The sequence below is a fragment of the Arvicanthis niloticus genome, chromosome 16, assembly GCF_011762505.2.
Source record: "Arvicanthis niloticus isolate mArvNil1 chromosome 16, mArvNil1.pat.X, whole genome shotgun sequence".
NCBI lineage: Eukaryota > Metazoa > Chordata > Mammalia > Rodentia > Muridae > Arvicanthis > Arvicanthis niloticus.
In genome coordinates, this window is record NC_047673.1 from 67893183 (window position 1) to 67915351 (window position 22169).

General features: G+C 42.8%; 1 protein-coding gene across 3 annotated transcripts in view; it reads left to right on the forward strand.

Moving 5' to 3' along the window:
- Positions 1-22169, forward strand: part of Catspere (catsper channel auxiliary subunit epsilon) — a 122527-nt gene that overhangs the window by 99792 nt on the left and 566 nt on the right. For 2 of the 3 annotated variants that reach the window (XM_034520548.2, XM_076914579.1), the window contains 4 exons: positions 4279-4378; positions 9638-9724; positions 12428-12585; positions 19867-19920. In XM_034520548.2, the coding sequence (XP_034376439.1) occupies positions 4279-4378; positions 9638-9724; positions 12428-12585; positions 19867-19920 (399 nt within the window). Of the gene's footprint in view, positions 1-4278; positions 4379-9637; positions 9725-12427; positions 12586-19368; positions 19453-19866; positions 19921-22169 lie in introns of all 3 variants that reach the window. The other variant, XR_013104492.1, reaches the window with a different exon arrangement.

The following is a 22169-nucleotide window of genomic DNA, read 5'->3' on the forward strand; positions in this document are numbered from 1 at the left end:
CACCCCAGCTATGAGGGGCCTGCTCCCGGCTCTAGGAGATGTTCTGAAAATGTGCACTGAATCCTTAAAGGATAATGAATACTTAGCTGGACCCAGAGGGAAGGTGGAAAAAGCCTGGATATCAGTGAATTGTATTGAAGAAGCCTTTCAACGAGAATGGAACTTTGAGGATGAAAATGTATTAACATACAATGTTGGGGCATATGTCAAGTGAAGAGCGCCAGCAGAAGAGGCTGGAAAGATGGCCTGGGGATCCAGATCATGCAAGGCCTCCGTTCACTCCCTTCTTTTAGGATGGTCATGTGGGTGAGCTTTTGCTTTAGCTCTGTCTCTCTGAGTTTTAGGTGAAGAAGTCTAAGTAGGGAGACCTGATAGTAAAATTGGGTTTAGGAGGTGGGGAATGATTGAAAAGGCAACATTGGCAAAGAAGTTCATCTCTCATACAAATGTGTTATTATAGCCAGAAAGAGTTGATCACTGATATGTGTGAGTGGTGAGGGAGACAATGAAGATGGATGACTCAGGTAGCACCAATCAAATGTCCACAACACATCATTATACCTTTAAGCATCTGAACCATGCGCTCATAGTCACTGTATGTCTTAGGATTTTTATTGCTGTGATAAAACATCCTGACCAAAAGCAACTTGGTAGGGCCAGGGTGGGGGTCCTGAGGGGCAGGAAGAAAGTTGGTTCAGTTTATAGTTTATACCACACCATCCAGAAATGTCAGAGCAGGAACCTGGAGGCAGGAGCTGCCTGGTTTGCTTGGTCTGCTTTTTTAAAGAACCCAGGACCGCCAGCACTGCCCAGAGTGAGCTACCTCAATTATCAATCAAGAAAATATACCATAGGCTTAACCAAAGACCAATCTGGTGGCTGCATTTGTCCAATGGAGGCTCCCTCTTCTCAAATGAACCTAGTCTCTGTCAACTGAAATAAAAACTAGCCAGCACAACATAGATGAACTGTCCCTTTTACTAAGAACATTGTTTCTGAATGTTCTCCTCTTTCTCCCAGATCATCTCTTCATCTCTCCCTCCTCTATTAGAGTCCTCTGAGAAACAAAGCACACACACACACACACTATATTTAATATAATATATTTAATATAATATATTTTATAATATCTTTATATATTAATATATATTTATATATTAATTAAAAGAGGGGTAATTAGACAGGCTTACAGGATAAGGTCTGGGTAGTCCAGCAATGGCTGTCTTCACACTAGAGAGGCTGAAAACCCAGAAGCTGCACAGGCCTGAAGACCAGATGCCTTCGAATCCCAGTATAGCAGTGAGGGCATGGAGAACTGAGTCAGTGTCAGGAGGCTGACGCAGCTGAGGTGTGACGTCAGTGAAGGAAGGCAGAGGCAACTCACTCACAGAGCAAATAAGGCCAATGAACACACCCTCAGGACACAAAGGCAAAGAAGTGAAAAGGAAAGTACACTTGTGCCAGTGACGGAAGGTACTGCCCACCTTCCGGGTGGTAATCAAGAAAATCCTTCACAGGCATGCTTGGAGATTAACCTAAATTAATTAATCTAAATTAATCCCTCACAAATGTGCCTAAAGGCTTACTCATGGATGATTCTAGATCCTGGCAAAATGACAACCAGTATCAACCATGACGCCCTGTGTTCTAGATCATCGTGCAAATGTGAATTCACTAGACAAAAGAACAGCCAGAAGGGCCCTCTTGATGAAACAGCAGCTACTGTGTACACAGATAATAAAAGACCTAGTTAAGATAATGGATCATAAGAAGATAAGGATCATCAAGAAGATAAGGAAGTCTCCTCAATTCCCAAAGTAGGATTTCCATAGAAAAATTACCAGCAGTTGGGAATTTAGCTGCCAATTAGTGACATTCCTGAGTTCTCGGATTTAATTAGCATTCTATTCCCCCCTAATGAAAATGTACTATAATAAGCTCGTGGAAGAAGTCTCTCTGGCACTTACTCATGGTGAAGCAAAACTCCAAAATGATGGATCTTGCAAGGCATGCTTTTTCCACAAGATGGCACTGCAGTTCTTTGCACTACTCCTGGTGACCCTTTTGTCCTTAATCACTTTATGCTCAATTCTTCAAAAAAAAAAAAAAAAAAAGAAAGAAAAGAAAAGAAAAGAAAAGAAAAAGAAAAAAAGAAAGAAAACAAACAAAAACAAAAGTGAACATTTATTGGAGGGGGAAGTTGTCAGAGCACTTTCAGAGCTGGTTCTCTCCTTCCACTTAGTGGGCATCAGGGATTAAACTCAGGACCTCAGGCTTCGAAGCAAGTGTCATTTCATGCTTGGCCATTCCATTCCATCTACTCCCAACTCTTAGGAAATCAGGGATTCTACCGTTAACTTAAGATGTAATCAAACTCTGGATTCCACCAAAGCTGCTAGCGTTTGAGCCTAGCTAGTCCTGAAACTACAAACTTGTGAGTGCCCCGGCATTCTTGTGTGCCAAGAGGCCAGAGTACTCGCCTGAGGATGTTTGTGTGTTTTGTTAATTTTCTGTGGTTCTCCCTGACCCAGACACCAAGCCACACTGCCTCTCCACCACACCTTTTTTGAGAACTGAGCTTCTGAGCTCTTTATGGTTTCTCAAAACTAGTAAACAGAGATAGAAATGGCTTCCCAGGAACTGCTTGCTATGTAACACTGAAGTTTTCCTCTGCACTTTGAGAGAATGGGACAATGGCCAGTTGTGCTAACCAGCAGTCCTTATCCAATCTGAAACCAGGGTCCAATAGCTTTGAAAGGAAGCAGAGACCTGAGCAAGGAACAAGACAAGGTCTAGTATTTTCAAGGTATTCAAGACAAGGACTTAGTATTATCAAGGAACAGCAACAACAAGGATCTAATGGGTTTTGTAAATCAACACAGAGCTTTCAAGTGATAAATTGTCATTTAAAAGTGGAGGTACAGTTCAAGAATTAGGAGCCTGGAAGCGGAAACTGGATACTACAGTCTGAGTCTCCAGGGAAATTCCCACCCAATGAGTATACGAAGACAATTTCATTCAGATACACAAGCAATAAGGAGTCTGAAAAGTAGGAGGAAGGGGCAGGCTCAGAAATTCAAGGCCATCCTCAACTATGGAGTAAGTCTGAGGCCGGCCAGCCTGAACTATGAGACTCTGTCTCAGAAAAGGGAGGCAAGGACAAAGGGAGAGAAAGCAGGAAGGTGGGAGGGGGAGGTGCAGAGAGCGAGCAATAAATGCTGGCGAAGAAAGCCATGGAACCATTTGAGTTTTACATGCAAAGTGTAAAGTTATTAATAACCACCTCTGCTCTCAAACCTTGATTATTTATTCTATTAAAGGGAAAAAATCTTCATATAAAGTACCAGTTTTCTTTTAAAACTGCACGGGTCTAAGGGATGCATGGCTCTCAGCTTGGTGGGGCTAATGTGTCCTGTGCCAGTATCATGAGGGAGTACCCGGTCCATGCAGGACTGTGACCCTGTCTACTGCTGCTGTGGAGACTCTTTCCCAGCCTTACCTCAGCTCTTCTGGCTGCTGACTGCAAGATTCAGTCCATATTCCAGCTGGCGCCTCCTAGGAAGCTTCAGCACATAAACCTGTGGTTTCACTGTCCACTGCATGACATGCGGTTTAATGATACCCAGAGACCTTTGCTTTGTCCTTCCACGTGTCCCATCGTCTCTCCCGTGTCATCAGGACCTCACCCAGTCCCCACTTCATCAATATGTGGTTATTAGGACAATGGAGAAAACTTATGGTTCTGATTCTCCTCCTTCTGTACCGTTAGGATCTTATTTTCAATAACATCTGCTCCGTGGGGCTGAACCTGGTGGTGCACACCTGTAATCTTGGCACTAGGGAGATGTACACGCCAGAGCAGGAGTTCAAGTCCAGCTTTGACTCCACAGTAAACTCAAAGGTTCAAGATGAACAGAGGCTGCATGAGATCCTGTCTCGAAACAAGGCTCATTTCTTTCACTCAGTTGGGGGAAGTAGACCTAGCCATTACATACAATCTTATCACAGATAAGTCTGTAAGAGTCAGGGAGTTCCAGGAACTTCCCTGGGGTCAGAGGCTAAGAAGCGACAAAGACGGGATTGGACCACCATGAGTGGCATATTCTTGTGATCCCAGCACTTCATAATAAGCTTGAGGCCTATCTGGGCTATCTGAGACACTACCTCAAAACTCAAGTAAACAAACAAACAAACAAACAAACAAAAATGAACACCTACCTGCAAGCTGCAGGCCCTCTACTTGACACTAAACTATCATTTTTGTGTTTGTTGTTTCAGGTATGATGAAAGTGGATTTATTAAGATAGTTGACGCAAATTTTATCGTGTGGGAAATCCATGGCAGGAATGACTACACCTTTAATTCTACTATGGAGCAGGTACGACATCTTTGAATTTAAACAAAATTTATTGAACATGCAATTAAACATGTCCTTTTGATTTTTCAATTTGTATGCAAATTATTTAAGGGAACTGAAACCAAGCCATACATAGACAAGAAAGCCAACACTATATTAAAGTTAGTGACTTCTGAGCTGCATCTCTGATAAAGAAGAAACTGCGATACAGTCATAAAAGAAGATTTTCTTCTCTATCTGAAATGTGTTGAATGTTTAATTATAGATGGGTCCACTTTTCACTTTAAGACATTGGTGCTAAATGACATGGGTACTCTCAGGTTTCATCTTTACCATACCTTTGTACCATTTTACCGTACTGGCCTTGGCTTCAGTGCCTCTGCACCCTCTTTCCTTCTTCTATCCTCCAAGACCAGCTGATTTGACCTCAACCGGGTTCACCCCCCTATTCTGCCTTTTGTCATTACTCCTTCCTGCCACTGTGAGCTTTTATGTCTTGAAGCCTTCCCATGGATATAGACCCTTCTGAAAGTTAACAACAGGATTTCCTAAGAGTCCCTTGAGATCACAAGCTCAAAGAAAATCCAAGTGACCCCTTTCCATGTAACATTTTTTTTTCTCACTAGAGATTAATTATTTGAGATATAGCACTCACCTAGATGCCAGCAAGGAGAACTGAATTACATTTTACCACTGTGGAAACACACCGTCTTTCAATTACATCACTAAATAAATCCATCATGCTGCACATTGAATGTTTTCAGCATCTAAGATGAAATACCTTCATCCCCATGAATTCATCATTAAACTACTTGTTGCTGGGTACTGGTGGTGCAAACCTTTGATCCCAACACTGGGAGACAGAGGCTGGCAGGTGTCTGAGTTCAAAACCAGCCCAGTCTACAGAGTGAGTTCCAAGACAGCCAGGGCTACATAGAGAAACCTTGTCTCAAAAAACAAGAGAAGAATGGGGAGGAAGAGGAGGAGGAGGAGAAAGGAAGAGGAGGATGAGGATGAAGAGGAGGAGGAGGAGAAAGAGGAAGAGGAGGATGAAGAGGAGGAGGAGGAGGAGGAGAAAGAGGAAGAGGAGGAGAAAGAGGAAGAAGAAGAGGAAGAGGAAGAAAGGAGAGGAGGGAAGGGGGAGGAGGGGGAGGGAGAAGAAGAGGGGCAGAAGAGAGAGACAGAGATAGGGAGAGGGAGAGAGGGAGAGAGGGAGAGGGAGAAGAAGGAGAAGAAAACTAACTGTATTTATGTACATTTGTATGGGGGAGCATGTGCACATGAGGACATGTATGTGGAGCCCAGAAGACAACCCTTCCATCCATTGCATAGAGACATTGCTGAGATGTAAAACTTAACAAGAGCTACATTTCCCATAATCATCTAGGTGGGCTCATGCCTGGCTCTCATGACTGCAATGTGAGCAGGAAGTCTATGATTCTCCCATGGACCCCCATACTTCCTGTCACCTTAGTTCCTTACAGCAGTAGCTGTAGATGGACTTGAGAGCTGAAAGAAACAACCCAGAGTAGGAACTTCAAAGAGCCTTCATGAAAAAGCCTGACTTCCAAGTTCAGGCTCCAAGGAGAGTAATCTGGGACAACTGAGTTGGGCTTTGTACAACATAGAATTTAACTTCAAGTTGGGTGGGGTGATACACACCTGGAATCCCAGCACTTGGGAGATGGAGAAAGGAAGACCAATTCAAAGCCAAAGTATAGCAATGTATCAAGCTGTAGGCTACTAACCTTAAGCTACCTCTGCCTCAAACAAACAGATGAGCTATTTGGTTTCAGTGGTAGAGCTCTTGCTTAGTGCCCTGGGTTGGGTTCTTAACATCATTAGGTAGGCATGGTGACACATGCTTTTAATCCCAGAATTTCAGCACTCAGGGAGGCAAGAGGCAGGTGGATCTGTGTTCGAGGCCAGCCTGGTCTACAGGTGGAGTTTCAGGACAGCCAGGGTTACACAGAAAACTCTGTCTCAAAAAAATAAAAAATAAAAAAAAAACAAAAAACAAAACAACAACAACACACAAATCAAGATTCCTAACACCATGATACAAAAGTCAGATTCTGATCATGCCCACCCCCCCCACCCCCCGTGAACAATGCAGAGACCCTGGATAATGCAGCTTCTATTAAACATGTGCCTAAGCTCAGACAGCACAGCTCATCGGCACTGCTGTAGCCCTCTTGTCAGTCCTGCTCCTGGACAGTTTCTCCTGTGTGATCACATGACTGGGACGCTTCAGTGATGAAACCTTTGCTCCTCCTACCTCTCTGTCATTCCCAGTTTTCTTCCCTTCTTTATGTCTCCAGTTTAAGCTCTATAGTTTGGTCTGCCCCCTGCCTTACTTTCCTAGGTGTGGTCCCTGCATGCTGTTATAGCCACCATAAATGCTCATCTTCCTTTTGCCCTGCCCCGTGACTGTATCTGAGCTGCTGGTCACACAGAGTGAACATGTATGACAATGCCTGGGAATGAGGACAGCTGGATCATTCAACTAAAAGTGATTTCCACACAATAAGTGACAGTATAAAACACTGTAACAAGCATTTAATTTAAAGAGTGTGTCTCCTCCAGAGCACATATACACAATTGCTTCATACAGAACTAGCCAATGAGGAGAGTCAACCTACTCAACAAATAGTACTGGGTAAACTGAAACCACACACACACACACACACACACACACACAGAGGTCAAGTGTGGAGGAGCTCAAAGCATCCTGAGCATCCTTTGACTGAGCATCAAAGATGGCGGCTCGATGGTTAACAGTGCTGGCTGCCCTTGTAGAGGACTCAACTTCAGTTCCCAGCTCCCATCTGGTGGCTCACAATCTTCTGTGACTCCAGTCCTGGGGGATCTGATCCCTTTAAGCCACTGTGGACACTGCACACATGGTGCACAGACATACATTCAGGCAAACACTAATACTCATTTTTTTAAAAAAGAAATAAAATGGAACTGTCAGCTGACATCATGTGCAGACAACAAATCAGAATTGATCTATGGTCTAAATTTAGAACCCCAAACTTAAAAAAATAAAATTCTTAGAAAACAAATGTATGGCAAAATCAATCTCAACATTGGATTGGACAGTGATTTATAAATGGCTATGGTATCAAGTCACAGATGAAAGACAGAGAAAGGAAGAGAGGAAGGAAGAGGAAAGGTGAAGGGGGAGAGGAAAAAGGAAAGTAAGAGATCAGAAAGAAAGGGAAGGAAGGGAAAACAGGATGGAGAAGGAAGGAAAGAGGAGAGAAAAGGTGGGTTTCATGAACATCTAAAAACTGTGTGCATCAAAAGATACAGGAATTGGTGCCTAGCCCAGCCTTTATCAGAGAGGATTCATACAGCAACTGATAGTAGAGAAGCAGTAAGGAATATAGGAGGCATGGGGGGTCAAGGACACCCCAAGAAAACCCACAAACTTAACTAACCTGGCCTCACAGAGACTGAAGGGAATGAGAGTCTGCGAGGGACCAGCCTAGGCCCTTTGCATACATATTAGTGTTATGTAGCTTGGTCTTCTTGTGGGACACCTAACAGTCAGAGCAGGGGTTGCCCCTGACCTTTTTTCTCATACTGGCTTGCATCTTTCAGCCAAGGAGAGGTGCCTAGTCTTGCTGCAAATTGATATGCCATGTTTAGTTGATGTCCATTGAAGCACTGGAGGAAGAGTGGACGGGAGAGGGACTGGGAGAAGAAGAGGGATGATGAGCTGTAGTTGGTATATGAAAATAATAACAGAAAAATCACAAAATAAGAAGACAACCTATAGAATGGAACAAAGTATTTGCAGATCATATATTTGATAGTAGAATGTCCAGAATGTTCAAAAAACTCCCAGAATTCAACAACCAAATAGCTCAAATTAAAGGGGGAGGGAAGACTTGAATAGATATTTCTCTAAAGAAAATAACTAGTTGACATTGAAGAACATTCGAGAAACCTAAATTAAATCCACTGTGAGACACTATTTCACATATACTAGCCTGGCAAGAATAAAAATAAACAAACGGCGATAGAGCTTGTGATGGAGGGAAAATCTGACACACACATGGTTGGGCTGTAAAGGGCACCTCCACCCTGGGAAACACACAGTAGCAAATGAGAGACTGGAAGCACAATGTGCAGTCCTCGTCCTCTGTGCCTGGATGCTCAAAGAGTGGAAGGAAGTTCTCCAGGGTTTATTTGCACACCGTGCTCACAGCACTACCTACAACAGCCAAGGCTGTGAGGAGAGAGAAAGGGGAGCCCTGTTGAAAAGCCATGAAAAGGTGTGTGTATCAGATGGTGTTGAGGGCTGAGACCACAGTGTGCAGAATGCACATTCTGGTGAGAAACACAAGAACTATTAGGAATGGTGCCTAGGAAAGCCAGGGCCGCAATTATTCCATGCACGGGGAAGCTGTGGAGACTTTCAGAGAAGCTTGTAGGGCTCCTGGGGACTTTCTGGGTTATGTTTTGAATCAGGAGTAGAAAGGTTTTCATTATTGTTTTGTTTGTTTAAGCATCTATGTGGGGTTTCTTGTTTTGTTGTTTTCGTTGTTGTTTTCAAGTTAAAGGGGGCTTAAAGTAAAAGGAATGGATTTGTGCTATGGAAAATAGTCTGGTAATTCTTTACAAAATTCTACACAAAATTCTCGTATGATCCAGCAATTCTAGTTTCACAAGATGGCTCATCAGGTAACAGAGCTTACCTGCAAGCCTGAGGAACCTGATCTCAATCCCCTCAGGTCCCATATGGAAAAAGGATTTAAGCCACAGGTTATCTGTCCTCTGGCATCTACATTCACCCAACAGCATTCACTTGCACACACACACACACTCGTGCACACATGCACACAGAAGCTGTCAAAAGGAAGGAAATTCTCATACATGCTAGACTACAGATGGCCCATAAAGACATTTTACTACATAAAAGCAAGCTAGTTTGCAGGCAGAAAAATACTGAATGATTTCACTTGTAAATGTTAGTCAAAACTCTGAGCAGAAAGTAGGATGTTGGTTGCCAGGGGTGACGGTTTGCTCAGCTGGGTCCTGGCAGTGGCTGTGTTTACAGTGTGTGAGCAAAATCAAGGCCACAGAATCGAACGTTTTCAGTATTTAAAACTGTATTGTGTTTAAGTAGTGAAAAAAATTGCACTGTATTTAAATGTAAGATTTTTTTTAAAAAAAGGTATTTTCCAATGCCATTAAGATATATTAGATACTCCAAAATAAGTTAATGCAAAGCCTTCTGCATAACCACATGTTGCCATCTTTTGGCAGAATGGCTGTATAAATGAAGCACAGACATGGGAGTCAATGATAGAGGAAAACCCGGGCATGCCACTGGACGAAGTCTGGGGGCCTCAGGTAAGAAAAGGACTAAATTGGTGTTTAAGATTAGCAAAAGCTTAATGGAAACACTTTGGATTTAAATTGCTTAAGGTAAAGAGAACACTACTTTTTAGTTATTTCAAAATTTCTTGTCTTTAGTCTATTTGATTTTTCCCCCCACTGTGCACTCTTTGGTGAAAATTTAGTATTTACCGCTAAAAATCTGAATCTGCATGGTATGGAAACCTTTTTAAAAGTATGAAGCCTTTTAAAAGACGAGTTGTCCTATGAGGCTGGAGAGAGACGCACTGCTCTTACAGAGTCTGAGTTCTGTTCCCAAACCCACATCACTGGCTCTCTACTGCCTGTAACTTCAGCTTCTGGCGACCCAGTGCCTTCTTCCGGATTCCTCTGGTCATACATATCTACAAAGACACGTAGAGTTCAGCCTAAAATTAAATCTTAAGTAAACAAAATTAATAAATAAAACACAAGCTCCAAGAGAGAAGCAAGCTTTGTTCTTTCTGCTCACTGCGATGTTCCCAGCACCTAACTCACTGTAGATAATCAATATGTATTTATAGCGCTAATAACAAACTATGGTTCATCACCTCTAATGAGGAACACTTATTACTTCAAACCATCAGGAATAAATGTAGCTATGGATTTAGTGCAAACCAAACTTGCCTTCATGGTTATTTTTGTTGTTTTTAAAAGATACCCAAGGGTCTGGGTTGGGCAAACAAATCCTACAGAGGGCACCACTGACTCTGTGGTGCTATTCAGCAAGGACCGACATCAGCTATGAGTGGCTGGACGGGTAACAATCAGGGAATGAGCCTGAACCAGCATGAAATAGTCTAGCGGTTTCCAAGCTTCAGCAGACATCAGGAAGGATCTACTCTCCAGGAAGCTTGTTGGAATAGACAACTTGGTCTCACCCAAATGTATGATTCGGTAAATCTGAAGCAGGGTCCAGAATTCTTTCCAACCCCACCCCTTGTTCTTTTTCCACCTCTCTGCCCCACCTTCCCCTCCTCTCCTCACTGCCTTTCCATTCCCTTCTTTTCCCAGAACTGGAGATTAAACAGGGCATTGTGTAATATGCAAATGTGATGAGTTACAATCCAGCTCCTAAGCTCCCATTTCTAAAAGTTGTCAGATGAAGCTGACATTGCTGACCTTGGGCCTTGGGCCTATACCTTGGAAACCACTGAAGTAGCTGACAACCAGCCAAGATTCTGGAAGGAACGTGCCAGACCCTCAGTCCTTATTCTACTGTGTGAGGACAGCACAAGCCAGCTGTGCTTTTGAGAAGTGGTTCTTGGAACTCTAAGTTCTCAGAGAAAAATGTCTGAAAGCAAAAGTGGCATTTCTGTAGGTTCTTCAAGTTGGTCTTGGACTAGATAGGGAGAAGATGGGCACTGAGGGCTAGCTAACTTTTCTGTAACACAGAATGGGGTTTGAGTCTCTGAATGTGACCAGAATCCTAGACAGAGCAGTCCTTGGCTAGAAAAAGTGAGCCCATGAGTCTGGGGAGATTTATTATCTTGAGGACTAGGTAGCAGGTGAAATGGTAGCTTACAAATGAAAAAGAAGAGGGAAAAGATAATAATTGACTGGTCAAGCTCAACAGTATGACAGGAGGCGTCAAATGTGACCCAGAAAGAGGAGCAGCCATTGGTGAATAGCATCCTTTGTATTAAAAAAATTAACAAAAGAGAAAATTAAAAAGAACAAAAATATTCCTGTGTCTCTCTATAAAAATGCACACAGTGATGGCAGAAAACGGGTCCTAATGACCAGGTCCATTTTGTGGTGATGGGCAAATATCCAGTTCCCAAACACAGTGCAAATGTCTCCTTTTCTTTTAATCAGTTTCATGGTTCCATGTATTAACTAACTCAGTGAACAAGAATTCTCATAACCCAGTGTCGACCCAGAAAATATTTCGTATTTTCTTTTGCAGGGAGGGGGTCTCTGCAAATTCCCAGGTTAGGTGTAGTTGTGGGTAACAGTCTTTCTGAATGGATGGAATCCCATCCACCTCTAGATGAGCCCAGTAGTCTCTCTCCAAGGGCAATCTTACCCACGTAGGGTTAGACCCACCTTGTACATGGGCTGGGCTGGATCTCTGCCCTGCTACTATGGCTATATCCATAGCAAACTTAAATGTGGGCACCATTCTCAGCCTTAATCCCTTCTGAAAACCAAACTAAGCCCCTGCTCCCACACACTTCCCCAACATCCCAGTTTCCACCAAGCTAAGAATATCTTGCTCTATGTGAGGGATCCCCTAGAAGTTCCTCTCTGAACCATGGGTGAGAGCTGGTAGGGCATGTGCCAGGCATTCTCTGGTATGGCAGTGGCACAGTAGAAAGGTGTAGCCATCGCATCTCTTAATGATGTTTCCAGAATGAATGTATGAGAATCTGGGGTTGTTGAGAATGGTCAGTGGAAAGGAAGAGCACTGGCTGCTCTTAACAGAGGGCCTGGTCTTGTCTCTCAGCATCCACAAGGCAGCTCACAAGCACATGTTAGTGTCGGTTCCCAGGGTTCTGATGCCCTCTTCTGACCTGCACAGGTAGTGTGTGTAGGTGGAGCAGTTGAATAAGACCAAAAATATATATACACTCATACACATAAAATTAAAATCCAGAAGACTTCTCATACATCATATGGATTAGATTTTATTTAAGTCTGGAAATAACCTCTTTTTTTGTCTTCACTTGTACTCAGAACTATAGGCCTTGTTTTTCTTATGCTGTTGGGAAGCCAGGAGACCTAAGCCAACCGTATGAGATTCTAAACCATTCTAATAAAAACAGTCTGAAGTGGTCCCTGACGTATACTGGAATGTATGTATTTCGCTTGAAGATCTTGGATCCAAACTATAGGTAAGAATAAAATATTAAGTAAGAGTAAAATGGTATTTTGCCCTTAAAAGCAATACTTTTGCCTTTTTGGTTTAGTTTGATCCCATCTAAATATCTCATTTTTGCTATTCTTATAATTTATAAATTTGCTTTTCATTTTGTAGAAATCTACAAACATGCTATGGAAGCAGGTGCTCTTATGTCACCTAGTAATTGTATCACTCAGTTTGAAATTCCACTCTGGTATTGGGTCCCCTTGACAAACATATTGGCTACTTTCCCCATTGACATGACCAAACACGTGACAAGCAGCATATAGAGGCTGAAGGGTGGATTATGTCTCAAGGTCTGAGAGTAAAATCTACCATGGTAGAAACGTCAGAGCAGGGAAAAAAGTGAAGACCCGCACTCAGGAATCACAGAGCAATGGAGGTCAGGCTCAATTCTTTTCCAGTCACAGACTCCAGTCTGTGTAACTGTTTGAGCCATGTTCAATGTGGGTCTTCCTCAGTCAGTCACTTCTAAAAACAGCCTCCTAAACAGTCCCAGAAGGTGTGATGACTCAAAATCCAGTCAGCCTGACAATGAAGATTAACCATCATACCTAGCATGTGCAGGGCCCTGGGTTTCATCCTACCACTGTAAGAAAAGAGAGCAAATGGAAGCCCACGAGCCCATGTGCTTGGCCCCAGAGGAGATGGATTCATGAAATACAATATGGACTGGATCAGTCGAATGGGAGTCTAGCAATGTGACATTATCTTTTGAGTTCTGTAGGCTTCCCTAGGTTACCTGGCAAACAAACATTACCTGAATGCCTCCCTCCTTCTTCCAGAAGATGTGTCTTTTTACCAAAAGCCTCAACTGATGACTGGAAGCACGTAGGTAGTTTGGAGATGCAGACTGATTAATGGACAGACCAAAGCAAAACTAAGAGATTTATGATTTTCCTATGCTCATAAGCCTCCAGTGTATTTCCATGGAGGCTGGGAGTTCCTAAGACCAACAGAGAGGATTTCCTTCTAAAGAAGTTCTGAGTGCTGCACATCTCCCAGCCCTGCCCACAGGGATGAGAATGCTTCCTCACAAAGAAGGAGAAGCCTTAAGGAAAGGAACCTCTTCTGTTCACAGGTGATGGGCAGCTTAAGCGATGCACAGCAATGGGCAGGCTAAAGAGTGATGTCATAGCAGAAAGAGACTCTTGCCAATGTCAGAAGAAAATCTGGGCAATTCTGATGGCAGTACAAGCCAGTCATCCCAGCTACTCAGAGGGCCTGAGTCCACTAGATCTGTTGATCCCAGGAGTTCAAGCCAATCTGGAAGAGATTCTCAAAAATAACAAACCTTTAAGGAAATCAGGCTTCAAGAGTGAAATAATCCCAAAGAAAAGGATATATGTATTGATAGCCGATCAGTCAGACAAAGTGGCCTGCACTCTGGAATGTCCTGGGAGACCAGCAATGATGTGGTCTCCCAGGTGTGTGTAACAGTGTGTGTAACACGCTCAGTTCATGTCATTGGAGCTGAGAGCTAATATTTGGACAATCATTACATAGGATTGTCAACTATTAAAATGGTCATGTACATTTTTAAACATTTTCACTCAATAATTTCATATATGTATACAATGGATTTTGATCATATTCATCTCTAATTTCTTCCAGATCCAAGCCCCACTTCCAACTTTGACCCCACTCCAAAGTTATGACTTTGGTTTTTTCCTTGAATGGCCTACAGATTCCAGTTTGTGCTACCTGTATACCCATGGGTGTGGGTCTATCCACTGGACTGTAGTTAACCAACAGGAGCCATACCATTAAAGGAAACTGGCTCTACTTCCCTCTGAAGCCATCAACTGTCCATAGTTCCTCCCCTAGGGATGAGGACTCTTGACCCCTCCTCTCTCTGTACTGAAATGTTGATTGGCTTGGTCTTATACAGATCTTATGCAGACAACCAGAGTTGCTGTGAGTTCCTAAGTGTAGTGAGCCTGTTACAGCTATAGTACCTCCTGCCCTTTGACTCTTCCCCTCCTCAACAGTCTCTGGATTGGGGGTGGGGGGATATAATATAGATGTCCTATTTGTGACTGAGCACCCCCCACAGACAGTTATTTTCTGCACTGTGACTAAGGTTTTTTGTTTACTGTCATCTACCGCACAAACAAACATCTGTGATCAGGTCTGAGTGCTTCACTAATCTCTGGGTACAGATACACAATTAAGAAGGCAATTCGTTCTATATCCGTTCAGCAAGATAATAGTAATAAGTTCACATCTGGGATAGATAAGCTTCCACTTTAATTTATGATATCACTTCCCAGTCATCACCACTCGCCTCCCAACACCCAAAATATGTCATATACAAGTAGGAGAAATGGAAGAGGGGAAAAGTAAAAGTTAGTTCAAATGTAAGTAATATAGACATAGACACAGATAACTATAGTTGTTGTTGTTTGAGACAGAGTCTCTCTCTATAGTCCTGGCTGTCCTATAACTTGCTATGTAGACCAGAATGGCCTTGACTCTCAGAGAACTCCTCTCTCTATCCCAAGTGCTTTGATTAAAGGCATGTACCACCACACCAGGTTCCCCATCCTTATGTACACTATGTCTTTAGCCAGCACCACAATTTGTATCCTGGCAGAAAATGTTTTATTCCTATGCAATCTGAGGATTGAACACATGCTACATACATGTGCCTTGGGTTATAATTGAAAAACTGGGTGATTCCCAATTCTGTTGCTCTGATTCTCAAACTTCTTTATTCTGGCAGTGGGATTAAAACACTCCTTATCTTGGCACTGGCTCACATAGCATTGCCTCATTGCAAGAATGCTACAACTCCCTGATAACCTTTCATTCTGGTTTTATAGCTCTTATTACTACATAACTTATTATCCAGACCAGAGGCTCAAAGAGTAAATGAACCTTTATTAGAACAACATATGAATACCAGAAATGTCCTAAGTCACCAGCCACAAAAGATTACCCTATTAATACAAAGGATACCTTGAAAGGATATCCACTCCTCTGGGAGACTGTGAATCCCATACTTGCGCTGGCTTTTTAGTTCTTGCTTTCTAGTTCTTTGTTCAGAAGCAATCTTGTTGGGACAACATGATAAAAATGCCCAGCACTCAGGATGTCTCCATCTAGTGCTTCAGGATGAAACTAAATAAACCAGGCAAATACAGACCCAAGCATGTCACAGGAAGAAGGGATCACTGTCCTCCTCCACATAACATCAGCCACCACTGGGAAGATGTCCAGTGCCTCTGGGTTAATGCACCTTTGGGACGATTCAGGCTGCTGCTGCTGCTGCTGCTGCTGCTGCTGCTGCTGCTGCTGCTGCTGCTGCTGCTGCTGCTGCAGCCACTACAGCCACAAGAAAACTCAGTGCTTGGTAGTGGCAGTATCCACATCAGCCCGGATAAAGAAAATGCAGATGCGGGAAGCCACACCAGGCACCATGGCCATACTATTCATGACCCCACTGCATAAGCACTTGGGAGCCTGGCAAAAGCTGCTAGCTACAGGGCGGTCATGAAAGGAAGAGCATCTTCTCTGGTGATCAACTAAGCACATGGGTCATGTGACACTCAAATGCTTAAATACTCCAGAATCTCCTTGATGACCCTATCTACAATGCTCCCCTTAAATTTCTTCTCCCAGTTCTTATTGTACAAATCCTCACCATGTATCTAACATTCACTTACTATCCACAATTATGGCATCGGCCATTATCCTCTACAAAAAAGTGAAGAAACATCAACAGGAAGCACTGTTTGATGAGATGTGTGTTCTACACGGAATTCACAGCACTCTGCAAATGACTTCTCTATTTTTACTGGGCTGTCAGTGGAGTCTCAAAATCCTCCCAATGTCTGAGCAAATGGGGGCTATCAATCAACTGTTGAGTGTATGCGAGGCCATCTTATACACATCGTTGAACGTCAGGACAGAAAGGTCATGTCTGGCTTAGATGTCAGATATCACATGTCTAATAATCAGCCAAGGTTTCAGGATCATCCATTGCTATAGGGTCAGGTCAGGAGAGCATGAGCTCAGCACTGTTTGAATCACCTGGGACACACAGAAAAGTCCTCTTTGCCCTGAGGTTTTTGAGGTCTTTGCCCTGGCAGAGTTTTCTCATATATATTTTTATATAAGTATATTTATTTTAAGATATATTTTATGTATTATATATTTGTGTATATAATTTGTGTTTATAAATTAATATAAATATGAATACTATATATGTATACACACATATATATACATACACACACATATATACACACAAATATATATATATATACACGTATATATATACACACATATACACACACACATATATACACACACACATATATACATATACACACACACATATATATACACACACACAAATATATATATATATATACACATATATATACACACATATACACACATATATATATATACACACATATACACACACATATATATACACACATATACACACACACATATATATACACACATACACACACACACACACACACCCATCCAAATGTGGCATAGGTTATCTCCAAAATCCAAGAAAGTGAGTAAAACTAGAGCAACAGAAGCAACAATCAACAAGATCTTTTTATCTGGACATGAGCTGAGGGAACAAGGAAGGACTCGTCTTTCACCCACCCTTCAAGGGATATCATGTGACCCTACATATGTGTAACTTGCCTCTCTTCTCCACTCATCACCAAGAGAGCACACGTCTTACATCATCAGTATGAGGGATTAACACAATGTCCCATGAGATGCCGTTGGAAAACAAGCTCTCCAGCAGGAAGTTCATAGGGTAAATGGAATCCTGGGGGAGAAAATGGTTTCTGGTTTGTTTCTGCCTATGAGGCCTAGTGGGGCACTGAGGAAGGAAACATTTAAGAGATATTAAGGAGTAGTGATTGTTGCTTCCTGTTATTTTTGATGTTACTTTTAGGTTTGTGTGGCTACCTTCTTTTGGGTTTGTTGAAAGATTACTTTCTTGCTTTTTCTAGGGTGTAGTTTCCCTCCTTGCGATTGCCATCTATTATCCTTTGAGGGGCTGGATTTCTGGAAAGATATTGTGTAAATTTGTTTTTCTCATGGAATATCTTGGTTTCTCCATCTATAGTAATTGAAAGTTTTCCTGAATATAGTAGCCTGGGCTGGCATTTGTGTTCTCTTAGGGTCTGTATAACATCTACCCAGGATCTTCTTTCATACTCTCTGGTGAGAAGTCTGGTGTAATTCTGATAGGTCTGCCTTTATACTTGGCCTTTCCCCCTTACTCCTTTTTATATTCTTTCTTTGTTTTGTGCATTTGGTGTTTTGACTATTATGTGACGGGACTAAATTTCTTTTCTGGTCCAATCTATTTGGCGTTCTATAGACTTCTTGTATGTTTAAGGGCATTTCTTTCTTTAGGTTAGAAAAGCTTTCTTCTATAACTTTGTTGAAGGTATTTACTGGCCCTTTAAGTTGGGAATCTTCACTCTCATCTATATCTATTATCCTTAGGTTTGGTCTTTTCATTGTGTCCTCAGTTTCCTGGATGTTTTGGGTTAGGAGCTTTTTGCATTTTGCATTTTCTTTGACAGTTGTGTCAATGTTTTCCATGGTATCTTCTGCACCTGAGACTCTCTTCTATCTCGTGTATTTTGTTGGTGATGCTTGCGTCTATGACTCCTGATCTCTTTCTTGAGTTTTCTATCTCCAGGGTAGTCCCCCTTTGTGATTCATGGTTTCTATTTCCATTTTTATGTCCTGGATAGTTTTGTTCAAATTCTTCACCTGTTTCATTGTGTTTTCCTGTAATTCTTTAAGGAATTTTTGTCTTTCCTCTTCAAAGGCTACCTGTTTACTTGTGTTCTCCTGTATTTCTTTAAGGGAGTTATTTATGTCTTTCTTAAAGTCCTCTATCACCATCATGAGATGTGATTTTAAATCAGTCTTGCTTTTCCAGTGAGTTGAGGTATCCAGGGCTTGCTGTGGTGGGAGAACTGGGTTCTGATGATGCCAAGTAGCCTTGGTTTCTGTTGCTTATGTTCTTGCCCTTGCCTCTCGCCATCTGATTATCTCTGGTGTTTGTTGGTCTTGCTTTCTCTGATTGTGGCTTGTCCCTCCTGGAAGCCTGTGTGTTAGCACTTCTGGGAGACCTGTTCTCTCTGGGAGGAATTTGGATATGGAGAGCTGTTGTACACAGTCAGTTCCAGGGTACAGACAGAAACTGGAAGGACCCTGTCCCCAGCTGTTCTTGGCTCCTGTGTCCTGATGGCTCTGGGCAGGTCCCTCTTGGGCCAGGAATTTGAGCAGAACTGATGGTCTTACCTGTGCTCACAGGTGTGTTGGCACTCCTGGGAGACCAGCTCTTTCCTGGCGGTATTTGTATATGGAGTGCTATGGCACAGGATCAGCTCTGGGTACAGACAGAAACCTTAAACAGTATATTTTGTCATTATCAGCCTGAGAAGAAGATCCAGAATCACCAAAGAGATAATTCTCTGGACATGTCTGTTAAACATTTTCCTAGATTAGGTTAACTGAGGAAGGCAGGACCCACCCTCAAAATGTGGGCTGAACAACTCCATGGAGTAGGGTTCACTACTGGACAAAAGAGAAAAGTGAGCTGGGTACAGCAATCATCACTCTTCTCTTCCTCACATGGGTCAGCTGTGACTAGTTGCCATGTCTTCCTCTCCATGGTGGACTGTATGCCCTTGAGGTGTGAGCCAAAACAGACCCTTTCTTCCTCAAGTTGGTTTTTTTTTTTTTTCAGGAGTTTGACCATAGCAATGCAAGACCTGACCCTCAGCTCCCTCGTCTGGAAGGAGTGGTTCTCAGGAGGACTAACATAGAGCATGTATGTGTTCTGCACAACACCAGGCACATAGTAAATGCTCATTTATCTAGCACCCAGCTTCACCGAACATAGGGCTTAGTATTTAATGGTTAACTGTGTAATACTTCTGAAAATATTTATGATTGTTTAGCATTATGATTGTTCTGTACCATTAAAGTCATTATCACAATTGCCTTGGAAACTACCACCTAAAGTGTGTAGTATTGTGAGGATGGAAGGTCTGAGGAATCTCATAGCAACCTAAAGATACAGCAATGGAAAAATGCTATAACTGTCCTGTAAATGCATGTCTACTATGTCCTTGTGAAGAAAATGACACCTTAATAGGGTGCTATATCATCTGATTGTGAGCGTAGATATGGATATTTTAAATACATTTAACTTAATTTTAATACCGCTTTTTCTAATTTGCAGCTTCTGTAACCTAACAACTATTTTTGCGATTGAGAGCTTAGGAATGATTCCCAGGTAATGGACAGTACCTCCTGGTGCTGCAGTTTTTATTTGTTTGCTTGTTTTAGTCTGTTTCCTGTTTTGCCTTTTTTGAGACAAAATTTCGTAACCCAGTCTGGCCTAGGTCCCTTGGTCCCCCCATTTAAGCACAATGCCTGGTAGAAAGATGGTGAGTTATGTAGATCATGGCTCAAAAGAGAACTTTTTGCTTGGTCACAGAGGAGAAAAATCACACTGAGGTACCTACAGGCCCAGAGGAACTAACACTACAGCAATCTGCTCTAGGCAGACACTGAGACCTCAAGTAGAACACAACCCTTAAGTGTCTGGATTAAAAAGTAAGCGCTCTCATGGGAGGTACCTCTGCAGAATCCCAGATGAAGAGACTGATGTGAAGGGCCCTCAGCAGAGAGTAGCTTCCAATACCAATATACTCACATACACTCACATGCACACTCACACATACTCATACACACATGGCTCATACACACATACACATTTGTACGTACAATCACTCACATGCTCACACACATGCACACACACACACACTCACACATACTCATACACACACACACATACACATATGCATGCTCTCACAACATACACAATCACAAATGTTCAGTTACCACCAGCCATGTAACCAAGCCCGGAGCCGGGAAGGGTAGCTCCCTGTACTCTGTAGCCTGAGGTAAGAGGATCATGTGAGCTCAGTTGTTCCAGGCCAGTCTAGAAGCACACTAAGGCCAGGTCTCCCTGTGTCCCCGTCCATCCCTCTGTATTTGTGTCAGTGAGTGTTGACAGCATCCTCATGCTGAAATCTCCAGACTTAGCAGTTCTCCTTACTCTCTTGCATTCCTGGAATGTTGTGTGTTAACAATTGCCAAGACATTTGAATACATCGTGGACCTAACCCCTTCTCTCCATTTCCTCACCCACATCATCACGTCCTTCTCCCATCCTGTCTCACACCCATGAAACTTCCTCCTCTTTGACTAAACTCCAACTCTTTTCTTACTGTAAGCTTTTTCTTATCTGATGCATGCCCACCTGTTTTGGGTTTTGTTTGTTTTGTTGTGGTGGGGGTGTTGGTATTAGGGGAAGGTATTTAGCTAGACTCTGGCTTCCATGTGGGTTCTTCTTCTACCCTTCTCAATCCCTTTTCTTCCATTCTTTTAACCCTCTAACACAAGATACAAGAGGGAAAAGAAGGATAGAGGGGAAAGGAGGAGGGAGATGTTATTGTTCAGACTGTCACCTGCTGATTGGGAGCACTGAGTTCCTTGGGGGCAAGTTTGATCTTTGCCATCAGTACATCTTATTTCCTCCTCCTCCTCTTTCTCTTCCTCCTCCTCCTCCCCCTCTTCCTCATCCTCTTCCTCCTCCTCTTCTTCCTTCTCCCCCTCTTCTTCCTCCTCTTTCTCCTCCCCCTCTTCCTCCTCCTCTTCTTCCTCCTCTTCTTCCTCTTCCTCCTCTTTCTTCTTCTCCTTCTCTTCTTCTTCCTCCTCCACTTTCTTCTTCTCTTCTTTTCTTTTCTCCTCTTCCTCTTCTTTATGAATGACCACTTAATAGACCACAACCAACCTACATCCCACCACAATCAACCTCTCAGGGTCCTAGCATTTATATACTCTTTGAAAAATCCTCAGAATACCAAACATCACAAAATTGCATCCTCTGTGGTCAGTCTGAAGTAGCCCCACATCCCACGCCTGGGATTAAAACAATAGCACAGTTCTTTTTCTGTGTTTTTCAAAGAAATCAAAATTCTCACAGCAGGCAGAGTGTGTGTGTGTGTGTGTGTGTGTGTGTGTGTGTGTGTGTGTGTGTGTCTTTTTTTCTTTTTCATTTTTCCCTCAGTGCTGTTAAGCACACCCAAGGACCTCATTCCTGGTAGACAAAGCCTCTGCCATTGAACCCACAGTGCCTTTGCCCGTCTCTCCTCATTTATAACCACACTGTCCTGTGGGTTCTATAGTTTCAGTCACAGAGAACTAGGTTACCTTCCAGAATGACCCAGAAGGTCCTCTTGGCTTCTTCATGTGTCCATGGCCTTGCATACACATCTCTCTCTTCCTAAAGCACTGTTCAGCCACAGTCACTTCCTCCTCTCCCAGTCTTCACTGGCTGACTCTTACCTACACTTGGGTCTGTCCTCTGCACCGCTCCACAGGCTCCTTTCATGCTTCCTTCTCTCCTACTGATCACACTGGTCTCCCTGGGAAACCCCAAGCATATTCAACCACCTCAAGGACCGAGGCTAGGGC